Here is a 27,057-nt window from a genome sequence, read left to right on the forward strand (position 1 = left end):
CTCTGCCTCCTGAGTGCTGGGATTAAAGGTTTACAGCACCACCTGACTTTTTTATGGAATATTTAAATACTCAAGGTACAGTGAGGCATACTAATTATGCTTTGTATTTGTATATTGGCTTATAATACAAGATTTTATTGAAAACCCAACTTGATCATCAAAAGTGTCCCTTTTCTTTCTGAGTGGTGGGGGCTAGCAGTGGGGATTGAATATTTGGGGAAGCAAGTCCTTTCATCCCCAGCCCCCAAAATAGTGTGTGTGTGTGTGTGTGTGACAGAGGGGTGGACAACAGAGACAGACATTCAGAGAGGAGCAGGCAGGCACGTGTGTGCACACACACACATAGACACACACACACAGCCTTCTCACTGTAACACTGGCTGGCCTGGAACTTGCTAAATAGACCAGGCTGGCATCCCGCTTACAGATATCTGTTTCCCTAATGCTAAAATTAAAGATATGCACCATAGTACTTGGCAGAAATGATTCTTGAAGTCGGTAAGAGACATGAATTTTAGGGAGGTCCAGGTGACTGCTTTGGGATAAGAACACAGAGTCCCTGAGTGTGCAATGTTGACTTCACAGCTGTGGTCTCACTTGGGTCACTTTACCGTATGTACTTATTCAAAGGTGAAGACATTGTGAACTTCCTAAAACTCTCTCTAACATAGTCCTTAATTTACGTTCATCCTACTATATCTTCCGGCTCAAACCTAAGATTTAACCAACCCTTGGGTGAAGTATTTGGGCCAGGGGGTGCAATCTATGACTTTGGCTAACATTTTTGTTGTGTGTTGATTTTGTTTTTGGGACAGGGATTCACTGTGTATCCCTGGACGTCCTGGAACTCACTGTGTAGAGCAGAGTAGCTGTGAACTCAGAGAGATCCACCTCCTGAGGGCTGGGATGAAGGGTGTATGCCTCACACCCAGCAACTTCTGAGACTTTAACAAAAGACTACAGTATTACAATGTCTTGCATACGTTGTATAAGTATGGTAGTGGTTTTTAAACTAATGGGAGGATGGTGTGATAGGTACTATACAAAACTGTGCCATTTTTGTAAGCAACTCGAGCATCTGTAGATGTCAGCGTATGGTGTTAGATGGAGAGGACGTTCTGAGATCAGCGTTCCTGGGTGCAGAAGGACACCTGTATTTGTGCTTTAGCCGTGGGTGCTCCTGAGGGGTTTACAGTGGAGGTGGAGATTAATTTAAATGGGAATGTCAACTCAGGTTTATTTGTTGAGAAAAGGTCATATTTTTTTACTTTGTGATTTTCAGTTTTTCATATGTTCAAAGTACTGCAAGTGCCGTTTTAAGATAAGCACTTTTATTTTAAGCCTGTGTTTGCTTCTGCCAGCGTAGTGCATCCTTGTAGTGCCACCAACTCAGTGGCTGAGGGTGACAACAGCTAATGTGTCGTGAACAGTTCTGTGCCGTGAACTATAGCAAGAGATTTGTGCATATTATCCTTATATCAACTCTCTGAGGTAGACAACTCTTATAATTGATATGTATTTTGGAGATCAGCCCTCTGTCTGATGTGGAGTTGGTGAAGATCTTTTCCCATTCTGTAGGCAGCCGTTTTGTATTGTTGACCATGTCCTTTGCTTTATAGAAGCTTCTGAGTTTTAGGAGGTCCCATTTATTAATTGTTGCTCTCAGTGTCTGTGCTACTGGGGTTATATTTAGAGAGTGGTCTCCTGTAACAATGCGTTCAAGTGTACTTCCCACTTTCTCTTCTCTGAGGTTCAGTGTGGTTGGTTTTATGTTGAGGTCTTTCATCCATTTGGACTTGAGTTTTGTACATGACGATAGATAGGGATCTATTTTCATTCTTCTACATGTTGACATCCAGTTATGCCAGTACCATTTCTTGAATATGCTTTCTTTTTTTTCATTTTATATTTTTTACTTCTTTGTCAAAAATCAGGTGTTTGTAGGTAAGTGGATTGATATCTGAGTCTTCAATTTTGTTCCATTGGTCCTCCTGTCTGTTTTTATGCCCAAACCAGGCTGTTTTCAGTACTATAGCTCTGTAGTAGAGTTTGAAGTCAGGGATTATGGTGCCTCCAGAAGTTCCTTTATAATACAGGATTGCCAAAACTGTCTTTTTAGATCTCAAAACATTTTCTTAGATAAACATTTTAAGATTTTATGTCTTATATACCTTATATCTCTTTTGTGAGTTTCTTTTCTGAATTTGGTAACAAGGAAAACTGTAAGTATAGCTATCTCATCTTCAACTCTATCAGAGACCCAAAAAGGATATAATATTACCTGAGTAAACAGGAAATGTGGAGCCAGCAACTTACTATAGAAATGATAGAAACAGTTACCTGAACAATCACTCAAGTTTCCTCTGCCATGTTGGGGTATCCATCTTTAAACTACAGGCCTAGAATATTTTAAGACTTCTTTGTAAAGCGGGAAGTTTTTAAAGGACTGTCCTACCTTGACTTGGGAAAGTTTGGCGGTTGCCTTTAGTATCTTGCTTGTCCAATTTGAACAGCGTACTGTCAGCAGTTGAGGTAAGGACAGTTTCTTGTCCAGTGACTAACTTTGCTACAATAAAAGCAAACTCCATAAGGAGGTTCTTCAGTGTCCATCATCCTTTTTTGAAGTAAATTGGTGCTGCGAGGAACAGACAAATCTTGCTATCATGAAAAGCCTTAGGTCATTAAAACATCTTAAATGCCATATTCTGTAGGTCTTTGAAGTGTTTGAAGACCATCTGTCTATCTAAAATGTATTTCTATTTGATTTGAAAACATACCTAACATGACTTCAAGTTTTATTGTTATAGATGACAAACTACTAACCTGAATTTCTTAATTATTCTAAATGAGTTATAATTTTAGCTTTCAAGGACTAGAACTTTACATGATATTTTTAAATGAGCTGCAAGTAATTTTTTAATCTGAAAGTAGATTAATCTACCCCTTTATTCTATCATTCCCATATCCCCATTTTTTCTTTTCAGAGAGAGATCTATAAATCTAACCCTCTCTTACTTAGTTTCCTCTCTTACCATAAATAGTAAAAATTTGTAACCAGCCTCTCTAAATGATGACAAACATCCACAAACCAGTTAACAACCAAAAACTACCCACCATGCCGCTTAGGGATGTGAGTGTCATATTCTTAAAATTACTTCCTGCTGTCTGGGGCCAGCAGCATCTTAAGGGGACTCTGGGAAAATTGGGATAATGATCAAGTCCTAGGAGAGCTAGCTGTATCTTTTGTTTACTGTGTAATGGGAAAATGCAGTGCTTATCTGAAGTCCTGGCTTGAGTGTCTGTGAGACTGAACCATTTCAGCTTGCAACTTTGTGAAGTAGTTATAGAGAGGAAAATCAAACAGAGGCATTCTGAGAGCCTGGATCATCACATGGGCTACTTGTCTTCATTGGTGGGTTTAGTGCTTTTTTTTTCTGAAAATACACAGACATTATAAGGTAACATATATATCTACACTAGTACACATTTGGAATATGCAGTACAAGTCATCCAAAGTTGATTTTTTTGTTCTATGTTTGAGAAGGTAAAATGTTGTAGGAAGGCTGTTAGTTCATTCCTGGCTGCTCATCCAGAAGTAATCGCACAGAAACGGTATTCTTTGCAATACTGCTTGGCCAATAGCTTAACTGTATTTCAGGCTAACTCTTACATCCTAAACTAACCCATCTCCATTAATCTGTGTATTGCCATATGGCTGTGACTTTCTGGGTAAAGTGCCGTTCAGTGTCTGTCTCCAGCAGGGTTACATGGCTTCTCTCTGAGTCCACTTTCTTTCTCCTAGCCTTCAGTTTAGCTTTCCCTGCCTAGCTCTATTCTGCCCTGTGCAGGCCCAAAACAGCTTCTTTATTCATTAACCAATAAAAGCAGCACATATACAGAAGGACTTCCCACACCATTTCTCCTTTTTCTGTTTAAATAAAAAGGAAGGCTTTACCTTTAGCATAGTAAAATTACATAAAACAGGTATCAAGCAAGAATTGCAGTTACTATATTATATCTACCTTATCTTTTATCATAACTAAGGAAAACTCAACTCACTTTTCTTCAACTCCATGAAAGACCCTAGGATGATATAATATTACCTAACTAAACAGGAAGTACATTGTAAGCAACTTCCTAAAATCTAGAATTGACAGAGACATCTTGATGCCTGGACAGTTACCTAAAGTTCTTCTGTATTGTTGGGCATCCATCTTCAGCCTACAGGCCCATAATATCCAGCAGACTTTTCTTTTTCTTTTCAAAGACAGTTTCGCCTATACTGGCAGTTTTTTGGTCACTTTTTTCTGTTTCCTGCACAATGTCTGGCAGACTCCTTTATGAAGCAGGAACCCTGAAGGAATTAGGCAAGTTCAGCAGCCATTTTTCTGTGGCTCTTACAAGTCCAGTTAATATACCATAACACCTAGTAGTCCAGGCAAGAGCAGTTTCTTGTCCAAATGGCTAGGAAACTCTGTAAGGAGCCTCTTCAATGCCCATCTTCCACTTGAAGTAGATTGGTGCTGCCAGGGGCAGGTGTGTCTCACTGTAATGAAAAGTCCTAAATTCTTAAAACATTTTAAATGCCATATTCTATAGTCTTTGAAAAATCTGAAGAAATATCTATCTGAAGTATATCTCTGTACATTTAGAAAACCTAACTAACATGACTACAAGCTTGACTATTATAGACGACTCTCTATTAACCTGTATTTTTAATTATCCTTTACATGTTTAAATGAGCTACACAAACACAATACCTTAATCAAGATCAGAAATACATATACATATAGCAAAATTTGTATCAGTAAGCCAAGATCCATACCAATGCAAATCTCTGTAGCTCTCATAATGTAAATTAACCCATTTATTTTAATCTACAGTCTGTCATGTGGCTCATTACTTCATTTCTCTGTACTGCCCATGCTGCTTCCTCAGTGTCTGGCTGGCGACTCCACCTTCTTCTTCCCAGAGTCCTCTTTGTCCCTGAAAATCCTGCCTGTATACCCTGCCTAGCTATTGCCTTTCAACTTTTTATTACATCAATCACAACAAACACATCTTCACGCAGTGTACAAATATCCTACAACACTGTCATATTATACAGTTTTCATAGTTTATCCTACAACACTGTCATTATACAGTTTTCATAGTTTCTCTAGTAAAGAAGCAAAGTTAGTACATACTTGACATAGTTCAAAGAGTAAAAGCGAAAGTATAAGAAAAGACTAAAGTTAGAAAAAAATGTGTTTGCTGTAGTGACTGTATATTTGTCATTGTTGATTTTGCATTTAAACCACTTAGGATGGGCATGGTGGTGGTATGCCTGTAACCCAAGCACTTAGGAGGCTGAGACATGAGGATTGTTGAGTTTGAAGCCAACTGAGTTATGTAGTGATCTCCAGGCCAGCCTGTGCTACGTAGCAATGCCCTGTTCCAACAGAATAAAGAAGAAAACATTTAATTATTTTTGTATACTTAAAAAAAATGTCATCAGTAAGGAGGTGTTTGTTTGTTTAGAAACAAGAAATGTCTGTAATACTTAATCTTTACATTGGTTAATTTTTATTCCTGCATTTTTTTGAGATAATGTTGTTGATTGTAAGTGATAATGATGGTTTGTATTGATACAGCATTTTCCACCTAGGGTCAGAGTTTTCAGATATCCATGAGCCCTCAGTGTTTATATATAATCTCAGCAGATGAAAAAAGAGTGGCTAAGGTAAACACTGTGTGTTTTGGAAGGGTTAGTTTGATATAAACAATTAACTCTTTTGGTTTTGGGGCTCCATGTCCACATGGAGGTTCTTTTCTTCGTTTCTTTAGGAATAAGAGGCGTTCTGATGCTCTGTTTTTCTGTCTTTCTCTTAGGTCAGCAGCAAGGACAGGATGGAGTGAAAGTCCAGCAAGCTACTATAGCTCCTGTGACGGTGGCGGTTGGAGGGATTGCTAATGCAACGATAGGTGCTGTTAGTCCTGACCAACTCACACAAGTGCATTTGCAGCAAGGCCAGCAGACCTCTGATGCAGAGGTGCAGCCTGGCAAGAGGCTCCGAAGAGTTGCCTGCTCCTGTCCTAATTGTAGGGAAGGAGAAGGAAGGTAACTGCTGTTCTCACCCTCGCTTTCTGGAATTAGTAAGCAGTCATTGGCCACTGTTCCTGGAGCCTCCGAGCATTCTCTCAGAAATTGGAATGCAGTCTTGTTACATTGGGCTGTTTGAGAAGCAGTCTTCTGCTTTGCGTTATATGTTTTTTTAATAAATGATTTTTTTTCACTTACTAGGTAAAAACTTGAAACTCCTTTGTTGATTTCAAGCTCCCTCCTGTGCCATGCTGTTTACCTGTCTGATGTATACAGTGCAGTAGTTTGGAATCAGCCACAGTCATACAGCTGTCACTACAGTGTTTTAAACCACTGTTGTCCGCTTCAAAAAAGTCCCCCAAACTCCTCAGCTCTTCTACACTGGCTTCTGTATTTATAGATTCTATTATACTGGACATTTCATACAAATGGAATCAGACAGTATTTGAATTTTTGTGATAGCATGATCAATGCTTCATTTCTTCTATGAATAATCATATTCCATTGTGTGGAATATTTAGTATATTTATGTATCATACTTGTTTATCCCATTGATATACAGCAGAATTGTCCATTATTGTCCACTATGACCACTGTATATATGTATATAAAAGTGTGCATGCAGACATTCAGTCTTTATTTCTCGGTCTGTGTGTGTGTGTGTGTGTGTATGTGTGTGTGTGTGTGTGTGTGTGTGTGTGTAGAAATAGAGTTGCCTGACTGTATGGTGACTGTTTAACCATTTAAGGAACTGTTACACCATTTCCTAAAGTGGCTGCACCATTCTGTATTCCCACCAGCACTCTATGAAGAAGGTTCCAGTTTCATCGTAGAATTGCTAGGCTTTTCACTGCCTAATTTTTTGTTTTTTAAAGCCAGCTTAGTAATCAGTCTGAAAGGGATATCACAGTGTGCTTTTGATTGAAATTTTCTTAGTAATTGGTAATGTTGATCATCTTTTCTTGTGGTTTTTGATCATTTGTGTATCTTTAGAGAAATGTGTATTTAGATCCTTTTTCCACATTTAATTGCATCATTTTTTTTAAAAAAAATCACTGAATAGTTCTTTATATATTCTGGGTATAAGATCTCACAAGGACATGATTTGGAAGTATTGTTTCCTAGTGTGTGGAATGAACATATACTGTCAAAATTGTATCTCTTAAAGCACAAAACCTTTTGAAGTATAATTTTTGTTTGTTTCTTCTTCCTTGTTTGCTTTTGCTTTTGATCTCATAGTGAAGAAACCATTACCAATTCTAAGGAATGTTCATAGTTCTGTTTTTTTTATCTTACATATTTTACTCTGAGATTTAGATACGATAATTCTTAGTTTCCTTTTCAAATGTGTTATGAAGGAAAGGTTCACCTAGCATCATTTACTGAAGTTTCTTTTCCTCTTGAATGATCTTAGCTTCCATTTCTCAAAACTGCATTAAGTGTTTAACACCACTGGGGATTCTGTATGAATTTTAACATTAGCTTGTCAGTTTCTATGGAGATGAGAAGGGGGTGTTCTGATGAGAGTTGAGGTGAAAGTGCAGGTCAGTTTGGGGCTATGACAACTTAACAATATTGGGCCTTCAGGTTCATACAAAAGAGCATTTTTCTGTTTATTTAGATTTTTGCTAATTTATTTCTTCAGTATTTTGTTTTTTAATTAATTTATTTATTTATTAAAAATTTCCACCTCCTCCCCGCCTCCCTTTTCCCTCCCTCTCCCCCCCTCCCCCTCCCTCTCTAGTTCTAAGAGCAGTCAGGGTTCCCTGCCCCGTGGGAAGTCCAAGATCCTCCCCCCTCCGTCCAGGTCTATAAAGGTGAGCATCCAAACAAACCAGGCTCCCACAAAGTCAGTCCATGCAGTAGAATCAAAACCCAGTGCCACTGTCCTTGGCTTCTCAGTGTAAGTTTAGCATTTGTTGCATTTATTTCTGTTAAATCTTCCTGATGTTATTATAAATGAAACTTTTTTATTTCTCATTCCAAGTGTACATAATCAGATTGACTTCTGTGTACTGATCTTATATTGTGGAATGTTGATGATCTCTCCTTGTGGTTTTCTTAATGGTTGCTTAAGAGTTCTATATCTATTGGACTGAAGAGATAGCTCAGCAATTAAGAACATTGACTGCTCTTCCAGAGAACTCAGGTTCAAGACCCATCATCCACATAGTAGTTTACACTTGTCTGTAATTCCATTCCCAAGGGATCGAACACCCTCTTCTGACCTTCGTAGCACACATGTGGTATGCAGATATATGTGCAGGCAAAGCACTTATACACAATTTAAAGAAATTGAAGATTTCTATAAACCAGACCATACGCACTGGAAAAAAAAAGACTATATCTTCAACAGATGGTGCTGGTCAAGCTGGATGGCTGCATGTAGAAGAATCAGATAGATACCTATTCATTGCGCTTCACAAACTCAACTCCCATTGGGTCTAGGACCTCAACATAAGACTTGATATCCTAAGTCAGATAGAAGAGATGGCAGGGACTAGGCTTTAACTCATTGACACAGAAAAGGGTGTTCTGAACAGAACACACTTAAGACCAATGACTAGTGAATGGGACCTGGGAGCTGTGTGTAATTCTAGCTCCAGAGAATTCAGCGCCCTCTTCTGGACTTCACAGACGTCAGTCATGCAGGCTCTACACAGACACACATGCAAGCAGAGCACACAAATACAATAAAATGGTTTAAAAAAATAAATGGGGCCTCATGAAACTCGAAAGCTTCTTGGTGGCAAAGGACATTGTCGTTGAGATGCTTTACCAGCTATACACAAAAAGAGGGCTAGTATCTAGAATATATAAGGAACTAGAAAAACTGAACACCAAGAAAATAACCCAATTAAAGAGCAGGGTACAGAACCAAACAGAGTTTTCAAAAACTGAAGCTCAAATGGCTAAGAAATACTTTTAAAAATGTTCTACATCTTTAGCCATCAGGGAAATTAGAACCACCTTGAGATTTCATCTTATCTTGGTCAGAATGGCCAGGATTAGTAAAACAAATGACACCTCAGCTGGCACAGTAGGAGCACAAATGTTCTGCCACAATCAGCCACTTTTAAAGATTGTATTTAAGGTCTTCTCCATTAAGTGGAACCCATATCTGAAACTGATAAAGCGGCTAAGGATCTGAGACTAGATAGACCATGAGCCAAAGGGAAAACCTGCTGCTATTAGTCAGCTAAGGGAACAGAGCAGTGCAGTGACTCCTAATGACCAATTGCTGTGCCTTAGGTGAGTGCCTCCCTCAGCACTCATCAGAGAAACTTCAGACAGAGGTCCATAGCTGAACAGTGTGCAGGCAGGGAGAAACTGTGGAGAATCACTTCTATATAGGATGTCTTCATCAAACTCCGCTCCTTACGACTCAGGGATGTATGTGGAAGAGGATGTAGGAAAGGCTGTGTGAGCCAGCGGTGTCACACAGTCAGCAGACTGTGAGTTCAAGGAGACAGTGTCTTCCAGACATAACAGGACTGGTGCACTTAGGCACTTACAGAGACTGACAACATACACAAGACCTGCACAGCTTCAAGCCAGATGGGGTCACAGTACTGAGAAGAGGGAGCAGAAATGGGTTCCTGTTCCTAACCAAGAAGCTATTTGCAATTGGTACCGCCTAGCCAAGGAAAATGAGTTTCCTCTAAAGGAGTGTCACTGGGTGCAGCCGCCGTGCTCCAGAACAGGCCGTGCCCCAGAACAGGCCGTGCTCCAGGACAGGCCTTGTCTCCAGGAGTTTTGACCAACACAAAACTCACTCTGTCTGGGGGAGGCCTTTCGATTGCATTTTGTTTTGTTGTAGCAATTTTTGTCTTGTTGATCTCTTACATGTTCTGATTTTCTAGTTTTGTAGGTTTTTTGTTTTTTTTTTTGAGAAAGAGAAACAACGTAAAGTTGATTGGATAAGGAGACGGGGATCTCCTCGGAGGAGTCAAAGAAGAGGAAAGCTAAAAATTTTTTAAAAAAGATTTCTGTATCTACAATTATATCTGCGAATAAAAATTAGCTCTGTTTTACTTTTTCTACTCCGAAGTTCTGTTTGTTTGGGATTTGGGAGCAGGCCATCTAGTTTGTCACCTTTTAAATATGACTCTAGCTCTAGAACCCTGGATCAAATTGAGGATATTCTTTTCTTCCTTATTTTAACCACAGAAGGATTATTATGTCAAATACTTTATTGCATTTATTATAATGATCATGAGCTTTTAAGAAAATTCTGTATAGTTATAACGTAAGTAGTCGGTACAAGCCCGCATTTTTGCATGTTTATGATAAAATCCTCCTGGTCATGGTGTAAAATTCTTTTTATACATGACCAGGGATGTATAGGAAGACCTTGTCTCAAAAGCAAACAGTGATATGTATTGGGGGATGGGATTTCATCAGTAAAGCTGTCTGAACCTAGGCTTTGCATAGTTCTAATTCTTTCTATTACAGATTTATTTTGATTGACCACTTGTATTTGGTTGTTTGCTTGTTTGTCAGTTTTTAGATTTCTGTTGAAGAACTTATCCGCCTCATCTGTGGTAACAGATTTCTCCCTAATGTTCCTTTAAGATCCTTTCTATTTTCATGACCTTGATAATGATTTTCATTTATAAGTGAGTTAATTGAGTCTGTTTGTCTTGGTTAGTTTAGCTGAATTAACATTTTGTTGACTTCTGGGAGCGTGTATATGTTTGATATTTTTCACATCTGAAAGCTCCTTGGCCCTCTCTACTTGCTTCTCCCCAGGACTAGCCATCCTGTGGTTTAGCTTTACCTCCGGCTCCTGTGTATGTGCCCTAGGTGCTTTGCAGCAGTTGTTTCCTTTGGAAAATGACCCCTTAGCTGGGAAATTGGGTAATGATGTGGGATACAAAGATGCAGTGCTAGCAGGCCAGTGTGTCAAGGAGTTCCAGGAATCCCTCCCAGCAAGACCAACACATTACAAATCTACCTCCCAACATTGTTCAAGAGTCTCTGGTCAGGGTCCTAAGAACAAATAACAGCAAATATTCCCTCAATGACATCTATAGAAGTATATAAGAACAGTTAGTCTCCTTCCCTCCTACCTCCATGACAAGTTACAGAGCAGTACAGCCTCCCAGTCAAATTGCTATCTTCCAGAGAGGGGCAGTGCGCGGTGTTTCTCACTCTACCACCAGCACTCCCTGTTCCGAGGCTGAGGGTGGTTAAAAGGCACCCAGTGCCAATCCATGGTCACGAGGTCTGCATTAATTGTGATATGATACTTAGAGGAGAATTTTCAAGAGTTTTGTTTTTCTTTCCCCAGGTATCAATAGCATGCCTGGACTCTAATGCTAAGGATGCTTAGGGCTGGGAGATTATCAAGTCCAGGCAACCAGAGCTGTGTAGACATAAATTCTGAGATCTGCCACATTTTCATGGGAGTTTTTTTATGTAGTACATGAACATATTTTTTTTCATTAATGCACAATTTTCTCATGTTTCTTTGTGTTCAGACATAGTCAGAAAAGAATTTTCTACTCGTGTAGAGGTCTACCCTTTTGGCAGAGATGTAAGCTGAGTTTGGGATGTAATGGTGTTGCTTTTCTTCTGTTAGGGGCAGCAGTGAACCAGGAAAGAAGAAGCAGCACGTTTGCCACATTGAAGGGTGTGGGAAAGTGTATGGCAAGACCTCTCACCTCCGAGCACATCTCCGCTGGCACACTGGAGAAAGGCCTTTCATCTGCAACTGGATGTTCTGTGGCAAAAGATTCACAAGGAGCGATGAGCTTCAGAGGCACAGAAGGACCCACACAGGTGAGTTGTTATCTCAGGCTGCGGCTGCTCTTTCTACTTAGTTCTCCGGTGCTTACTGACAGTCACACTGGGAAGGGCAAGACACCTTACCTCTTTTTGATGTACATTTATTTTACTTCTCCAGTTTTATCACCATATTTATGTGACCTGGAATTTGTTCCTTTTGCTTTTTAGGATGTTAAATTCATTTAATTTTTTTATTTTTTATAAGTTTAAATATGTAAGAATAAAACTAGATTATGATTGTCAGTATCTTTAAGGAGGAGAAAGGGGGTTAAGAAATGTGATATCCACTTCCATATTAGACTATCAACAATCCATCAGCCAGCGTCACTGAGCTATTCTTTACATTTTTGAAGATGTCTAGAGTTGTTGGGTCTTGTCTTTTAGCATACCTAATTGGTTGACATAGAAACAACATTTCTCCCTGAGGATGATGCAAAGGCCACTCTAGTTGGTTTTTGTTTGTTTGTTTTATTTTTTGTTTTATCTTTGGGGGTCTGCCCTCCAGCTCCTGAATAAATACACAGAAACTTATTCTTACCTTTGAATGCCTGTCCTTAGCTCGGCTTGTTTCTAGTCAGCTTTTAAACTTAAATTATCCTGTTTCTCTTTAATAACATTTTGCCTTGGAGCTTTTTACCTTCCTTATTCTTTTTATCTTTAGTTTCTTCTTACTCCATGGCTGACTGGGTGGCTGGCCTCTAGTGTCTGCCTCTCATTCTCCTTTTCCTGCTCCTCCTACTTTCAGATTTCTCCTATTTATTCTCTGTCTGTATGCCAGCCCCACCTATCCTTTCTTCTGCTTAGCTATTGGCCATTTAGCTCTTTATTAGACCAATCAGGTGTTTTAGGCAGGAAAAGTAACATCACAGAATTAAACAAATAAAACATAAAAGAATGCAACATCACTAAACAAATATCTTTGCATCACTAAATAAATATTCCACAGCATAAATGGATGTAACACATCTTTACTAATATTCTATAAGTGACCACCATTCTTTATGGTTAGTAGATCTAATCCTTGCCAGTTCTGTAGCATCACAGCAGCCAGCAAGTTATTTTGGCCCTCAAGCGTGAGGATGAGGTCCTGGGTGAACTGAGAGGAAAGGTCATTAGGGAAGTAGTTAATCCTGGTGGTCCAGTAGTGATGCCACCAGTTAACCCAGGACTGCCAGAAGGGATAGGACCTGAAGAATTTGTTTGCCATACCATGCCTTTGTAAACTTTGTGATAGGAGCCAGCAGGTTCTTCTCTGGGACAAGGAGCCTCAGGGCACAAATCCCTGACCACCAGCAGGTAGGCAGTGGTAAATTTGAGTGCCAATCCCTACAGTGATCATATTGGTGTCTTTGAGTAGTCTCCCCTTTGTTTTTATAGGAACTGTTAAGAATAATATAATAAATACCCACTTAACATTCTTTCACAATTACAATTTTTGTTATTTTTAGTAAATCAATTCACCAAATAAGTCAGTATCAAAAACAGCAGCCACCATCGGTCTGTGGTTTGGTGTCATGTTTCTAGTACATTTTTAATATTCATGCATACTATTTGTGGGTCTCCATAGAAAGTAATGTTTTATACAGGTCATAAAATGTTACATAACAATATCATTCTGCGTACTTCATTTTCCTTTTTACTCAAGTGCACATTTGTTTGTTTTCAGTATTCCTTCACATGATCACCGCAGTGCATGAAATCATTTCCTGCAGTGTTTGTTGTTGGTAGGTTCTTTGCTGCTCTGACAGCCCTGGCCATGTGTAAGGGATCACAGAGCATGTGTGCTTGCCAATGGTGTCTCCACGGTGGCTCTTACTGTTTCTGCTTGACTGGTGGTTTCAGAAGTCTGTGCTCCTGGATTCTCACTACTGGAGCGCCAGGCTTCAGAAGTTTATATCTATTTAAACTAGTTTCTCTTTTTAAAGTTGCATTTTTCACGATTTTTCCCTGAGATCAAGCTTCTTTTTATGTGTGTTGCTTGTTTGACTTCTTTGCTATCTTGCTTCTTTTTCTTCTTCATTTATCTTCTGGGCTTTCTCAGTCATTCATTTATATGGTGCAGATTTACTCCATGTTTTTGTGTTTTCTTTTGTCATACAGAAGTTTTACACCTTTAGCTACAAAACCTTTTTAATGAAAAATTCAAGTCTAAGATATTTTGATGTTACTGGAACATTTTTATTCTTAGAGCTTTGAGGGTTTTTTTCCTTGTTTGTTTGTTTGTTTATTTGTTTTGTTCTTTTTTGCCTCCAGTTTGGTCTTTAGATTGCCCAAAAGGGTAATTTTGTTTCCTTTTGTTTGTTTTTTTTGCCATGTGTGTGTGTGTGTGAGTGTGTGTGGTGTGATGTGTGCGTGTGTGTGTGTATGTGAGAGAGAGAAAGACAGAGAGAGAGAGAGAATGAACCAAGGCGCTAATATTTCCCATATGAAAAGCCATTTCCTGACTAGGTTATTTCTCTATACTAATTCGCAATAACATTTCTTTCAAACTCTCCTCTGTAATTGTACCTTAATTTCTAGGTCCCCTGTGACGAAGCGTTTTTGTATTTGTCAGTTTTTATACCAGCACCATCGAGTTTCAGTTACTGCAATCTGTGTGAAATCTTCTGTTGAGAATGCACCTGGTTCTTACTGAGTACGTTTCAAGTTAGGTGTTAATCTGCAGAAACTGAAGTTGTATGTTAAAGACGTGGAGGTCCTAGAACTGGCCTTTCTTAGGAGCTGCTGTTTATTATGTATTTGAAGGTATTACTTCATTTGCTGCTCAAGCCTCACCATGAGATAGAAACAAGCTCCATCCTGTAGATTAGAAAGTGATCTCCGATAGCTGGGGATGACTAGGAGTGATGGAGGTCCTAGGCTCCATTCCCGGCGCCGTAAGTTGATCATAAATTACAAATCACAAACATGGAGTGATCCACCTTGGCACACCCATGGAGTAGCAACACTAATGAGCATTAGCATGTTGCTCTGCCCAGGAGCTTAGCATTATGTTACCTCTATGAACTTCAGTTTTACAAGTTTTTAAATCTGTTAGTGTTGCATGGTACTTCTAATGCCACCTCATTCTTGACAATGTTGTGTGTGATCTTGAGAATGACTCTGCTATGTATGCCCATATGAGAATATTTGGCATCTCCTCTCTGGATTTGCAGAGGAAAGGTTAACAAAGTCAAGGAGAATAGTCATTTGATTTGAAGCCTTGCTTTGTGATTGCAATTGTTTGAGTTGATGGGTTTTTAAAGTCTTCTGTGTCACACATCCATACTCATACAGAAACACAAAACATAAATGCTTCAGAATCAAATATTAATAGCTGACGGTATACCCCACCTTTTAGAGACAGGAGTCTTATGTATCCCAGACTACCTTGATCTTCTGATTTTCCTAATCCACCTGGCTCCACCTTCTGAGGGCGTAGAGTACAGCCATGCATCATGACATCCTGTTTATGCCGTTCTTGGAGTTAAACCAGGGGCTGTGCGTGCTAAGCCTGCTACCATTTCAGCCACATCTCTAGCCTCTTTCTTCCCTCCTCATCCCTCCTTTCCCTTTCCTCCTCCTCCCTCCTTTCCTCTCTCTCCCCTCTCCTTTTTAATATGATCTAGATTGTAATCATCTGCTCTCTTAGTAACTCAGAATCAGATGTTCTTTATGCTTATTAGTACAAATGTTTTGAATATATATTATTCTATATACAATTATTTAATTAAAAGGATATTAGGGATATGAGGAGATGCCTTATCATGAAGAATCTGTGCTCCTCTTACAGAGGACCCTAGTTTGGCTCCCAGCATCGGTGTAGGGCACCTTTAAGTCCAGCTCCAGGGAGCCCAGCATCTCCATCGTTGGCTTCCAGGGTTTGGTACTCGTGTGTATGTCCTCCACAGACAGCTGCTTTCACACACGATTTTAAAAAATCTTTTTTAAAACGTTAGAAAGTGTTTTTAAAAATTAGCAAAACATATTAGGGACTGAGATTGGGGCTTGGTGGTAGAATGCTTGCATAGTGTGCAGGAAGTGAAGGTCCCAGCACTGCAGTGAGACAAGCCTAAGCCCTGTGTTTATGTGCTTATAAAGAGGACTTTGAAAAGGTTGAAAGTAGCCATGCCAGTGCTCGTTAATTTTGTTGAAAACAGTATCAAACAAGAATATCTTTTGAAATAAGTATTGATTAAAAGTTGAATATGTTTCAGTTGAAAAAGCCTTGATCATTCATGGCTTTTTGTTCAATATTTAGCCACCACTCTTAATAGAAACACATTGATTGACTGTGAGTAGGTAAAAAAAAAATTAAAAAATTATTTTTAATCCCCTTTGAAAGTAGTAAGGATCAATTTGCTTTGCTAAAGTAATGTAAAGTCTGTAATGATCTATGCACAGTATTTAAAAATCGATAGTACATAAACTTGTGAAGGAGGCTCTTCCTCACCTCTCGTCCTGGTCGCAAGAGAAAATTACTGCGCTGTGTTGTTTTGTTTTCTCCCTGTGATGGCTGCCACAGATGCCATGATAGCATCTCTTTAGATACACTGAAATATTTCGCTTGACTTTATGGCAGTCAGGTTAATTTTATGAATAATGGCTGGCCTGGCGGCTCGTTCCTTGAGCAGCAGTACTTAGGAGGCAGCGGAAGGTGCATCTCTGAGGTAGGCCGGCCTGACCAACCAACATACAGAGGGATAGCCTGCCTCAAAAGAAAACAACAAAACTTTATGGCTGGACCTGAATTTTGTTGTTGGTTCGACATCCAGGGTTCTGTGCAGAAGTGACTGTTCAAGAACACATCCCCTTACTGATAATCTCTGTTTTGGTGTTCAAATGCAGTGCAGTCATTGTTTTGTTTGTGACTCTCCTCTGGTTTTATGCTGTAGATTTAAGCCCTCCGCCCCCCCATCACTGCTAATCTAATGGTGGTTCAGGGGAAGGCAGTCAGGTATGATCATGCTGCCATCTTAAACAATAAAGATTTACATTTACCTTTCCTGCTAATGGAAAATATTATAGGACTAGAACCAAGTGTTTATTGTACATAATAATTATTTAGATGTACATAGAGCATAACTTCATGTAATAGTATAGCTCATTTCAATGAATAGTTTACTGTATGTAACATGAGGGCCAGCTTGTTGGGGTTTCTGTCCCACCCAGTACCCCAACAAGCCAGCAAGTCCCAAGGAAAATCACATGGAGTCTACATCAGGTTATAAACTGATTGGCTCATTAGGTCAGGCTACTTATTAACTCTTAAAACTTATATTAACCCATTATTCTCATCTATGTAAGCCATAATGGCTCCGTACCTTTCTCAGCTGGGCAAGTTACATGCTGCCTCTTCGGTGGTCTGCGCAGGAGACCCTTCCCTGCTTCTCAGAATTCTCCTGTTCTCATTGCTCCACCCCTACTTCCTGTCTGGCTTTCCCGCCTATACTGCCTGCCTGGCCAATCAGCATTTTATTAAAATATGATTGACAGAATACAGACAATTCTCCCGCACCAACTGTGGGTATGGTGTCCATTTTTTTTAGAATATTTCATTGGAAAGTTACACTGTGCCAAGAAGTGATCAATCCAGGGATGATTTCTGATAAATAATGTTACAGGGAGGTTTCATCTTCAACCACATCTGTTATTTTTCACCAGCTAAGAAAAGCCCAGAGATGTACCTGAAGTGCTGTTCACAGAGACTTCACAATGTGTTGCAGAGAGTTTCACAATATGTACAGCTTAGTCTTTTATCCTGTATAAATGTGTATGTAATTAGAGGCTTAAGTGAAAAGGAAAGTTGATCATTGAAATGCCCGTGGTTTCATATACAAAAGAAAAAGGATTAATTGATGAACTAGATAAGATCAGAAACTATAGATCCATTAATTTTTTTTTCCCCCAAAAAGTAGCTGCTTGCTACTTCAGTTAGTTTGGAGAATGTTCAGAACTATTTCCTGTGACTTGGCCAGCAGCAAAATGAATCAGCCTTTTGGTACCAGGGCTAACATTTTATAACTGAGTAGTTTGCTTGTTTCCTTATCTAAGTGATGAGAACAACAGAGCAGACAATTGAGGTGTGAACTCAAACTTAAATAAGTACCCAATGCAGGTAAGTTTCACATTGTTCTGCCTGCTTTTACTCCCCATCCTGTGGGTTAGTGTTTAGAGGTGTAAGCAAAAAAAAAAAAAAAAAAAAAATCAGAGAAATTCCATGTATATAGCCAGAGAAATCAGAAAAGGGCCAGTGGACTCCCAAACCAGGCCCATCAACATTCCATTGCAGTTGTGGCAACATAGGTACCAAAAAGTTTTTACACACTCACATCTCTAGCAAGAGGATCCACAAAATGGGGCTATGTTTTTACCATGCTATATGAGTGGAATCACCATTATTTTTCTCTCAATATTTTTGTTCAAACTGTGACCCCAGATGGATGCTATAAGAGGCCATAAAACTTGGCTTTCTAGTTGATGAAATAAAAAAAGATAGATTTGTGCCTTGAAAAATATGGAGGAACTATTGAGGGGAAAAAAAGATAAAAGCTGGTCACTAATTCTATGTGTACAACAAAGGAAATGCTGGCTCATTCCTAAGATGTGCATGCACAGGGTCAACATAGAATGACACAAAATCTGGTAAACCACCACCTAATTCTTTCATGTGCACATTTCTCCCTATGTGGTGGTGGTGGTGGTGGTGGTGGTGGTGGTGGTGGTGGTGGTGTGTGTGTGTGTGTGTGAGAGAGAGAGAGAGAGAGAGAGAGAGAGAGAGAGAGAGAGAGAGAGAATGCACTAAATCCACATAAGTTACAGGTGTATGTGTATCTATGCACACACATGCAAAAATCAGAGGGAGGCATCAGTCTCTGTCTTAGTGCCTTGAGACAACCTCTCTTACGGAACCAGCAGTTTATGGTTTAGGCTACTCTGTGGTTCGGCTGCTTAGCTAACCAGCAAACTCCCAGGATTTACCTGTCTCCAGTCCACAGTGCTGGGCTTATAGCTTGCACAGCCATTACGCCCCCCCCCCCCTTTTTGTACTTAGAGTTCAAACTTAGGTCCTCATGGTTGTCTGACAATTGCCTTTGCCCACGGAGACATCTTCCTAGCCCTTGAACAATGCCTTCAAAGAGGAGTTAATATTGAAACTTGGAAATCTGAAAAAAAGAAGTACAAAACTGAATCTGAATGGACATAAGTGGAGGTATTTTCTTTTCTTACAAAAACATTTTATAGAAGATTTTAAAGGACTTATAATCTCCACAGCATAAGATCTAAACTGTCCAGAGTACAACAGGGTGTTAAAATAATCCAAATTTAAGAATTTCTCAGACTTTAAAGCAGCCATTAAAACCATGGTCCATGGACTGACTAACAGCAAACATGATGAAAAGAAATGGAAAAGCAGACACTTGCAGTTAGAGAAATTAAAACTATGGGACATAACCCAATGGAAAAGTACAATATTCAAAGTAAGAAATGACTAAATGTCCAGTAGCCAAATGGGAACTGTAGCGAGAGAGCAGTGCAGTTGAAGAGAGAGCAGTAGAAATCAGAGGAAGAGATAAGACAGAAGAGAGTGAGCTGGACCTCAGGGATGCATGGGGCAGAAATAAAGGATCTAAAGTTTATATAATTAGAGGAAGGGAAAAGGTTGATACAGGAAAAAAAAAGCATACAATGGCCAAGGTTTCTCATATTAGGTATTAATTAGAGATCCAAACATTAGCTAAATCCTAACTAGATGCTAAAAGGAAAACATGCCCAGGTGTGTCACAAGATCGGTCTACTGCAGACCAAAGATGATGAGAATCTTGAAAGGCAGTGAAAGAAAATGACACATTTATGCATACAGGAAATGGAAATTTAAATGATAGTAGCTTCCCCCTAAAAATTATGGGGGTAGAGGGAGGATATCCTTGATACCGAGAGCAAATTGGGACCATTTACCTCCTATAGCAGCATATTCCTATAATCTTAGAACTGGAGAAGCTGAGAAGAGAGTCTGAGTGGAAATGCAGCCTGGGCTACTTCATAAAGTTCAGGCCAACCTGGGCTATATATTAATAGTTCTTTTTAAAAAATGTGTTTTGTAAGCCTGGTGTGGTGGCACGTGCCTTTAATCCCAGCACTCAGAAGCCAGAGGCAAGCAGATCTCTCTGAGTTCAAGTCCAGCCTACTCTACAGAGTGAGTTCCAAGAGAAAAGCCCTATCTCAAAAAAACAGAACAAAGTAAAACAACAGCAAAAACGTGGTTTCTATGTATGGTAAATGCACCTAAATATGTACAGATGCACACTCGTGTGTGTGCATGGCCAGAAGAGGACAACAAATATTTTTTCTATCACTCTATGCATTATTCATTGGAAGCAGCGTCTCTCTCTGAACCCATGGTTCACAGGGCTAGGTTGATAGCTAGCAAGCCCAAGTGACCCTTCTCACCACCCTCCCTATAGTGCTGGAGTTGCAGGTATGTCCCAGACTACCATTAGCTTGTTACATGAGGCTGGGATCTGAAGATCCAAATTCAGCTCCTCATGACTGCACAAGTACTCTCCAGACAGACTTTTTCAAGATGAAATCAGATTAAAAATGTTTACCATCAACATTGCATCAAATGAAATATTTGATGATAATACTTTTATATCTAAAAGTTCTTGATGATAAAACAATAAATGTTATAAGAAAGAAACTTGAAGGGAAAGCAATCTTAATCAACAAAAACTGGAGTTAGTGCCTCACATAGTATACACATTTTTAACTTCAGCACTAGGGAGGGAGAGGAAGGCAGATTCCTCTCTGAGTTCATGCTCGTCTGGTCTACATAGTGAATTCCAGGCCAGCTAATGCTCTATAATTGAGACCCTGTGTATATACATGGGTGTGTGTGGGAGTATGTACACAATATGCATATATATGTATGTATACACACATGTATATATATATATATAGAGAGAGAGAGAGAGAGAGAATGTAAGAATGAAAATGGAGGCAGAAATTGGAACTAGGCTTTGTAGCCCATGTTGGCCTTTGACTTGCCTAAAATGACCAAACAGCATGTTTCTAAGTTCCCCATGGGCCAAGAGAAAACTCTCAAGGGAAATTAGAAAATAAGTTCTACTGAATGCAAAGTTTCATCACATAATTTATAAGGTTCAGATGAAGAGTGAATTTATACCATTAAAACCTCTTTTTCAGTCAGTAGTCTAATATTTTTTACCTTAAGAAATAAGAAAATGAAGAGATTTCAAGTGCCATACATAGATAGTCTACACATACTGTTGGAAAGTGACTGAGTTTATGAACATTGCAATTATAAGTGTTTGATAGACAGCCACCGTGCAGCTTTATCTCCAGCCTTAGGAAAGGCTCCCATGTCTCAGGCCTGTGAATCAGGCTTGGCCACTGTGAAGTAATGGCAGTCTAGTTGGCCTGTGGTAGAACATAAGAAGCCCATATGTAGGTTCTGTGCTCTCCAGGCAAGCTAGTTTCTGAGCCTCAACTTTGCTCATCTATAAAATAAAAATCTAAAACTTTATCATCACAGTTTCCTAGCTTGAACATCATCAACTGGAGTCATTTATGGTCCAATAGTAAATGATGGCAAGACTGTTTCTCAACTGTATTTAATTTTCTCCCTTTGCTGAGTGTCAACATTAATAATATCCGGACTCCTTTGCTTTAGTGATTTGCTGCCTGTATTTTCAGTGCCTCTGGGAATTTTGTCCAATGCATTTATTTAGCCTTTAAAAGAAAAATTCTATATTATAAATGTAATGAAGACAAGGGCTGGATGGGGGAACATCTGATATGCCAAAACTCGAAATTATGGATTTTCTCTTGGTGAGTCAGAGAAGGGCCAAGGAAACAAAGACAAATGAATCTCCATATTATCCAGATTCTGTTTCCCACCAGGAAAACCCTATTTCACTGCCATAACAGTTGTAAAAGGAAGGACTAAAGCTGTTAGCTGGTTAGCCTGTGTAAACATCAGGGTAGAAGAGTCGGCCAAGCTTTGATGTGTTACTCCATTACTCAAGAAGAGAGCGGCTTTTGTCCTTTTAAGTTACTGATTGATTTGTACTCTAGTAAGTAGAAGTGATTCTAATTAGAACTGGCTTATATTTTGTAGAAAACATGTTTAAGGATCGAAATAGCACCATTGTTCTTTGGAAGCTTAAGGCTGGATTTAATTTGAAATATATGTTCCCAGCTCTCATTTTTTTTTTTTTACTCATAAAAACCTAACATACTGCTAAATTCTTAGCTTAAAATAGTTCTAAGAGCCAGGTGGTGGTGATGCACACCTTTGATCCCAGCACTCAGGAAGCAGAGGCAGGCAGATCTCTGTGAGTTCGAGGCCAGCCTGAACTATAACAACTAGTTCTAGACAGACTCCAAAGCTACAGAGAAACCCTATCTTGAAAAACTTAAAAAAAAAAAATCTCAGGTTTAAAGATGAGACCCAACTATCAGCTAGCGACAGCACACAGGACCTTTCCCTTCGTGCTGTGCTTTTGGTCAAGAGGTCAAGAGCTATTTTATCAGGAACCTTTTATTTTGTAGATGGAGAAGTTAAGGCTCCCCTAGTTCATGGCAAAACAGGACTTTTAAGTTAAGCTCAGGTCTTTTATTCTCAGCCACTTGGCTTTCCTCTACATTGTTTGCTTGATCGGTTTTTTGTTTGCTTGTTTGTTTTGTTGTTGTTTTAAATAGAAAGGACTAAGAGATAACTCAGTGGTAAAGAGCTTGCCTACAAGCCTGAACAAGGCTCTGAATTAGGATTGGCTCCTTACCATCCTAAAATCAAGAAGAAAATGTTGTGTCCCTACTCAAACTAGGCATATCTCTGTATATCATAACTTATAAAAGTGAAATATTCATGGAAGAGAAATTACTAGAAATTAAAATTTTATTTAATTAAAATATGTATATAATTTCATTTACTTCTTATGTTTACAGGTGAAAAGAGATTTGAATGTCCAGAATGTTCTAAAAGGTTTATGCGGAGTGATCACCTTTCCAAACATGTGAAAACTCACCAGAATAAGAAAGGAGGTGGGACAGCTCTTGCCATTGTTACCTCGGGAGAACTGGACTCTTCTGTCACAGAGGTGCTGGGCTCTCCACGGATTGTCACAGTTGCAGCCATTTCTCAAGATTCCAATCCAGCAACTCCCAATGTTTCAACAAACATGGAAGAATTCTGAAACGCTATTTATAACAAAGACCTCTAGTGCTGCACTTAAGTTTACACACCTTTGAAATCTGGAAATGGGCTGGTCAAGTGGAAATCAGAGTGGGAAATCGCATCTGCACCTTGGAATCTTTAAGTATTCCAGGGATTTTTGGTTCAACGCATAAAGTGTTGAATTTTTAAAAATAGAAAAAGAAAACCAATATACTGGAAACAGAAGAGTATTTCTTCCATGTTATAAGTTGCTGTAGTCCTTGGAAATAATCACCTAACCTTTAAACAGACCTCCTTCTACCACCCCAGTTGTTGACGTGTCTAAAGAGACACCCATTTGCGGGCTGGACCTTAACCTGTTGGGAAGTACCTTGTTCAAATCTAGTCAGTAATAATTACACATACTTCTTTTACTCTCTAGCACAGAAAACAGATTGTGATATGACAATAGGGATAATACTGTATTTCTTTAGCTTGGTTTTTGGAAAAAAATCCACTTAAAATAGTTTTGGCCGTCTTTTCTAACTATCAAAAGTTCTTCAAAAGTTGAATTAGGTTACGTTCCAAAATAGCAACCTGAGATCTATCTCGGGTGTTTATCACCACTACATTATAGTAGTGTGTATGCAGACAATCAGTGAAGCCCAATTATTTTCTCCATTTTGGAGACACAAGAGGACCTTAGAGCGAAATCTTAGGTTAAATTTTAGATTGAAAATTTAGGAAAATACTGGGGGAAATTTATTAGAACAGAAATCATGATAGCTTCAAAAAGGTGAGAGGAAGCAGTTTAACAAGTTGTGAAGTTAGGGTTGACTGTGTGCCTAACCCTGTGTTCAGTAGCAAAATTTCATTTTAAATGCTCATATTGGAAATGCTCGCATAGATTACAAATCTATGTAATTTCATATTCTGTAAATATGAGTTATGCTGACAATGTGTAGGATTCTTTATGCTTTGACTTAGTAGCCAAAGAAAGAATTATCATACTTTTTTCAGGTCAGCAGAAATTTATTTTTAACTACATTATAATTTTGTTTTCCTTTGCTAAAAATTTGCTAATCCAATTTTATTTCTAGTACTGTGTTAGGCTTATAAGAATTTATATCACAGTGATGTCTTTATGTTGTATCAATAACAAAGTTTTCCCTAAAGGTCTAGACAGCTTAGCAAATATATAATAAAAATGATATTATGAAGCAAAAAATATTTTTGGAAAACCAGAATACTTTTCAGTCAAATAGTGACTGAAAATATATTTCATTTTTTGTGCAAGGGTCTTAGAGAACAGTGTCTTATTAGGAAAGATGGCCAAACATTTCATATGAAAAACAATTGGATTATTCTACTAGATTAAACATTAGTAAGACACTTAATGTTTTTAGAGCGTACTTACACAGAATCATAACTATTGAAACTGACCATTTGGAAACTGAAATTTTTACCTAATTCGTTGTTATTGGTTTGAAGATAGGTATATGTTTTCTTGTGCATTCTTTATTATTTCAGGAAAAATACTGCTCATGAGAATTCTCTTCCAGAATCATGATGTTTCTTGTATTTTTGATGAAGGAGAAATACTGTAATGATCACTGTTTACATTATGTACACTTTAGGCCAGCCCTTTGTAGCGTTATATAAAACTGAAGGCCTTTTGTGCTTTCGGTTTGTATAAAAAAGCTTTGAGATTAAAGGAAAAAATTTTTACACTGTGGTTATAAATTTCAAGTTTCTTAAAGCTTTTGTAGACTTGTAACAAAGTCTTTAAATTTCAGTTGAATTTTGTAAGTTGTTTTGTATATTTTATTTAATGTACTCTTAACAACTGATGCATCTGGCTTTAAAACATCAGAATCAGTTTGTTGTTTTGTTTGGTACAGAGGAGCATTTGGTAGTGTTGATTTTAATTTTATTATATAGGAGCTGAAACATCAAATATATATTTTATCTATCATGCTACACAATCAATGCTATAAATTTTTTTATGCAAAGAGACTTTCTTAATGTTTTAATCATGTTTTCTCCAAGCTATTCTTCTGTTGTTAGCACCAAGTATGAGCACTCTGCATCACTCTCCCCCGAGCCAGTTTCATGCAACTCATATGCTCATCCGAAGTGCAGGTTATCCTCACCAACAGCGAATCAGACAAACCCCAGTCAGCAGACACATTTCACCACTGAAGTTAGAAATATTTTGACAGTCTGTTCTGCCTACCATTCTGAGTCCACCTTTCTGTCGTATGCAGTCGTAAATTTCAGTGTCCTTTGACTCCGTGGGATGTAGCGTGGTAGGGCACAAACGTGCAGTAGTCTTGTTAATGGCATTCACTGCTCATTCTCTTTGCCACCGGTCTGAAGCTTTTCTTTGTAAAATTATCAGTGCAGAGCTCTGTATTTATCATGGTAGAACTCCAGTGTTAGAATAGTTTTCTCTAACAGTATACTTTCTTTGGTTAAGTTTGTGTATGTGTTGCTGATTACATTAGAACTTGATGTTAAGTCATTATTTATCACACTCATGAGAGCAGTAATAAAAGTGTGTAATCTAGGAGAAAAAGTTAATTTGTCAAACTTAGATAAGCATGATGTTTAGGTCCTATTTTTCAATTTTATAACTGTTTTATTGCAACAATATTTGTATTTGAGTCTCCATTTTAATGCCTTGTGGTGTTTTTTTATGCATGTCACTAAGTTGTCATCCCACATAAATTGATGTGCAGCATAGGGTATTAAATCTACATAATGATTTTAAAACAGAAATAGTTGATGGTAAAATGTAAATGTTTTGCAAAAATTCCTTATAAAAAGTTTCGTAGTAACATTTCACTTGTAAATTTTTTGTAAAAAAGAAAATGGTAAAAAAAAAATGAATACAAAAAAAAAAAACCTGTTTTCCCATATCCTAGAATTTAGACAATTATTCTGCCAGCAAAGCCTCTGGGGCTGTAATTGACATTTTTACAGTGCTGATTTGTATAAAATTTGTTTTTTGTGGATTTGGAAATAAAATCATGTACAAGTTGTTGCCTGCAGTAACAATTGCAAGTAACCTTTTAAAGTCCCCTTGGGTTGAACATGCTTCATTTAATTATGTATATCATAGAGCAGCAATAAAGTGTTTAAACTATCAGCCTTCTCATCACAGTGAACACTGAAAATTTAAATGCCTCTCACTAGAAAATGTATTGGCAACCCTTCTTAATCCTGGTGTTCAGATCTGATCAACTCTTCTCAATATACCGCAAAAGAACTCCAGCTTAGATTGCATGTTAACTTGTGGCCATTGCTGTAGACATTTATGAAAATTAAATTTTGATTTAGAGACACTTCATTTAAATAATTTTAAGCAATAAATGTTAGGAAATAGTAGGATGGTCTAAAAATTGAAAAACAAAATTAAAAGAATATTTAAGCCCACAGCAGCATGTAGAAGAAGTGTAGGCCACCTAGATTTGGGAAGGTCTGTAACAAGAACAGAACTGCTTTTCCTTCTAGCATAGACTTGCATGTTTCACAAAAACCTTATGAATACACTTGAGTATGACTTTAGTGGACACATTTCCAAGTCTATACATAGCAGAGCCACTGGAGAGAACTGCAGGGTGTTAGACACCAAGGGAAGTGAGCTGCACACAGGGCTCCAATAGTGTTTAAACACGAAACAGGCAGGGTGGTGTATGTGTGTGTGCACAGCTTGGACAGCACAGCCTAAGGGCATGACTATGCTACAACGTACATGCATAGCATATGTTCTTAACAGTGATCAAACCAAGGGACAGTTAAATGTATGCTCCCCCACCAAGTAACAACTTGGTCAAAAGATTTCATGTCAAAAGTAAAGGTACCCATCTTGACCAGGATTGCTCAACTGTGTCTGTCCTTTTTTCCTCTGGGTGGTTCTTAGCCCAAAGCTTAACGTCGGTTCCCAAAGATACACTTGGAATTCTTTGGCTTGTTTGCTTGTTCCTCTTTTTATCCCTCCCCAGACTAGTATATGTTTCAATTT

At 38.5% G+C, this 27,057-nt stretch overlaps 1 protein-coding gene across 2 annotated transcripts in view; it reads left to right on the forward strand.

Moving 5' to 3' along the window:
• Positions 1-26,181, forward strand: part of Sp4 (Sp4 transcription factor) — a 55,415-nt gene extending 29,234 nt beyond the window's left edge. The window contains exons 4-6 of one of the 2 annotated variants that reach the window (XM_085698052.2): positions 5,872-6,100; positions 11,667-11,866; positions 22,823-26,181. In XM_085698052.2, coding sequence (XP_085554178.1) covers positions 5,872-6,100; positions 11,667-11,866; positions 22,823-23,070 — 677 coding nt within the window. In that variant the 3' untranslated portion in view covers positions 23,071-26,181. The remainder of the gene's footprint in view (positions 1-5,871; positions 6,101-11,666; positions 11,867-22,822) is intronic. The other variant, XM_085698053.2, reaches the window with a different exon arrangement.
• The last annotated feature ends 876 nt before the right edge of the window (positions 26,182-27,057 follow it).

This window comes from Myodes glareolus, chromosome 11 (assembly GCF_982192425.1).
Source record: "Myodes glareolus chromosome 11, mMyoGla1.1, whole genome shotgun sequence".
Taxonomy (NCBI): Eukaryota; Metazoa; Chordata; class Mammalia; order Rodentia; family Cricetidae; genus Myodes; species Myodes glareolus.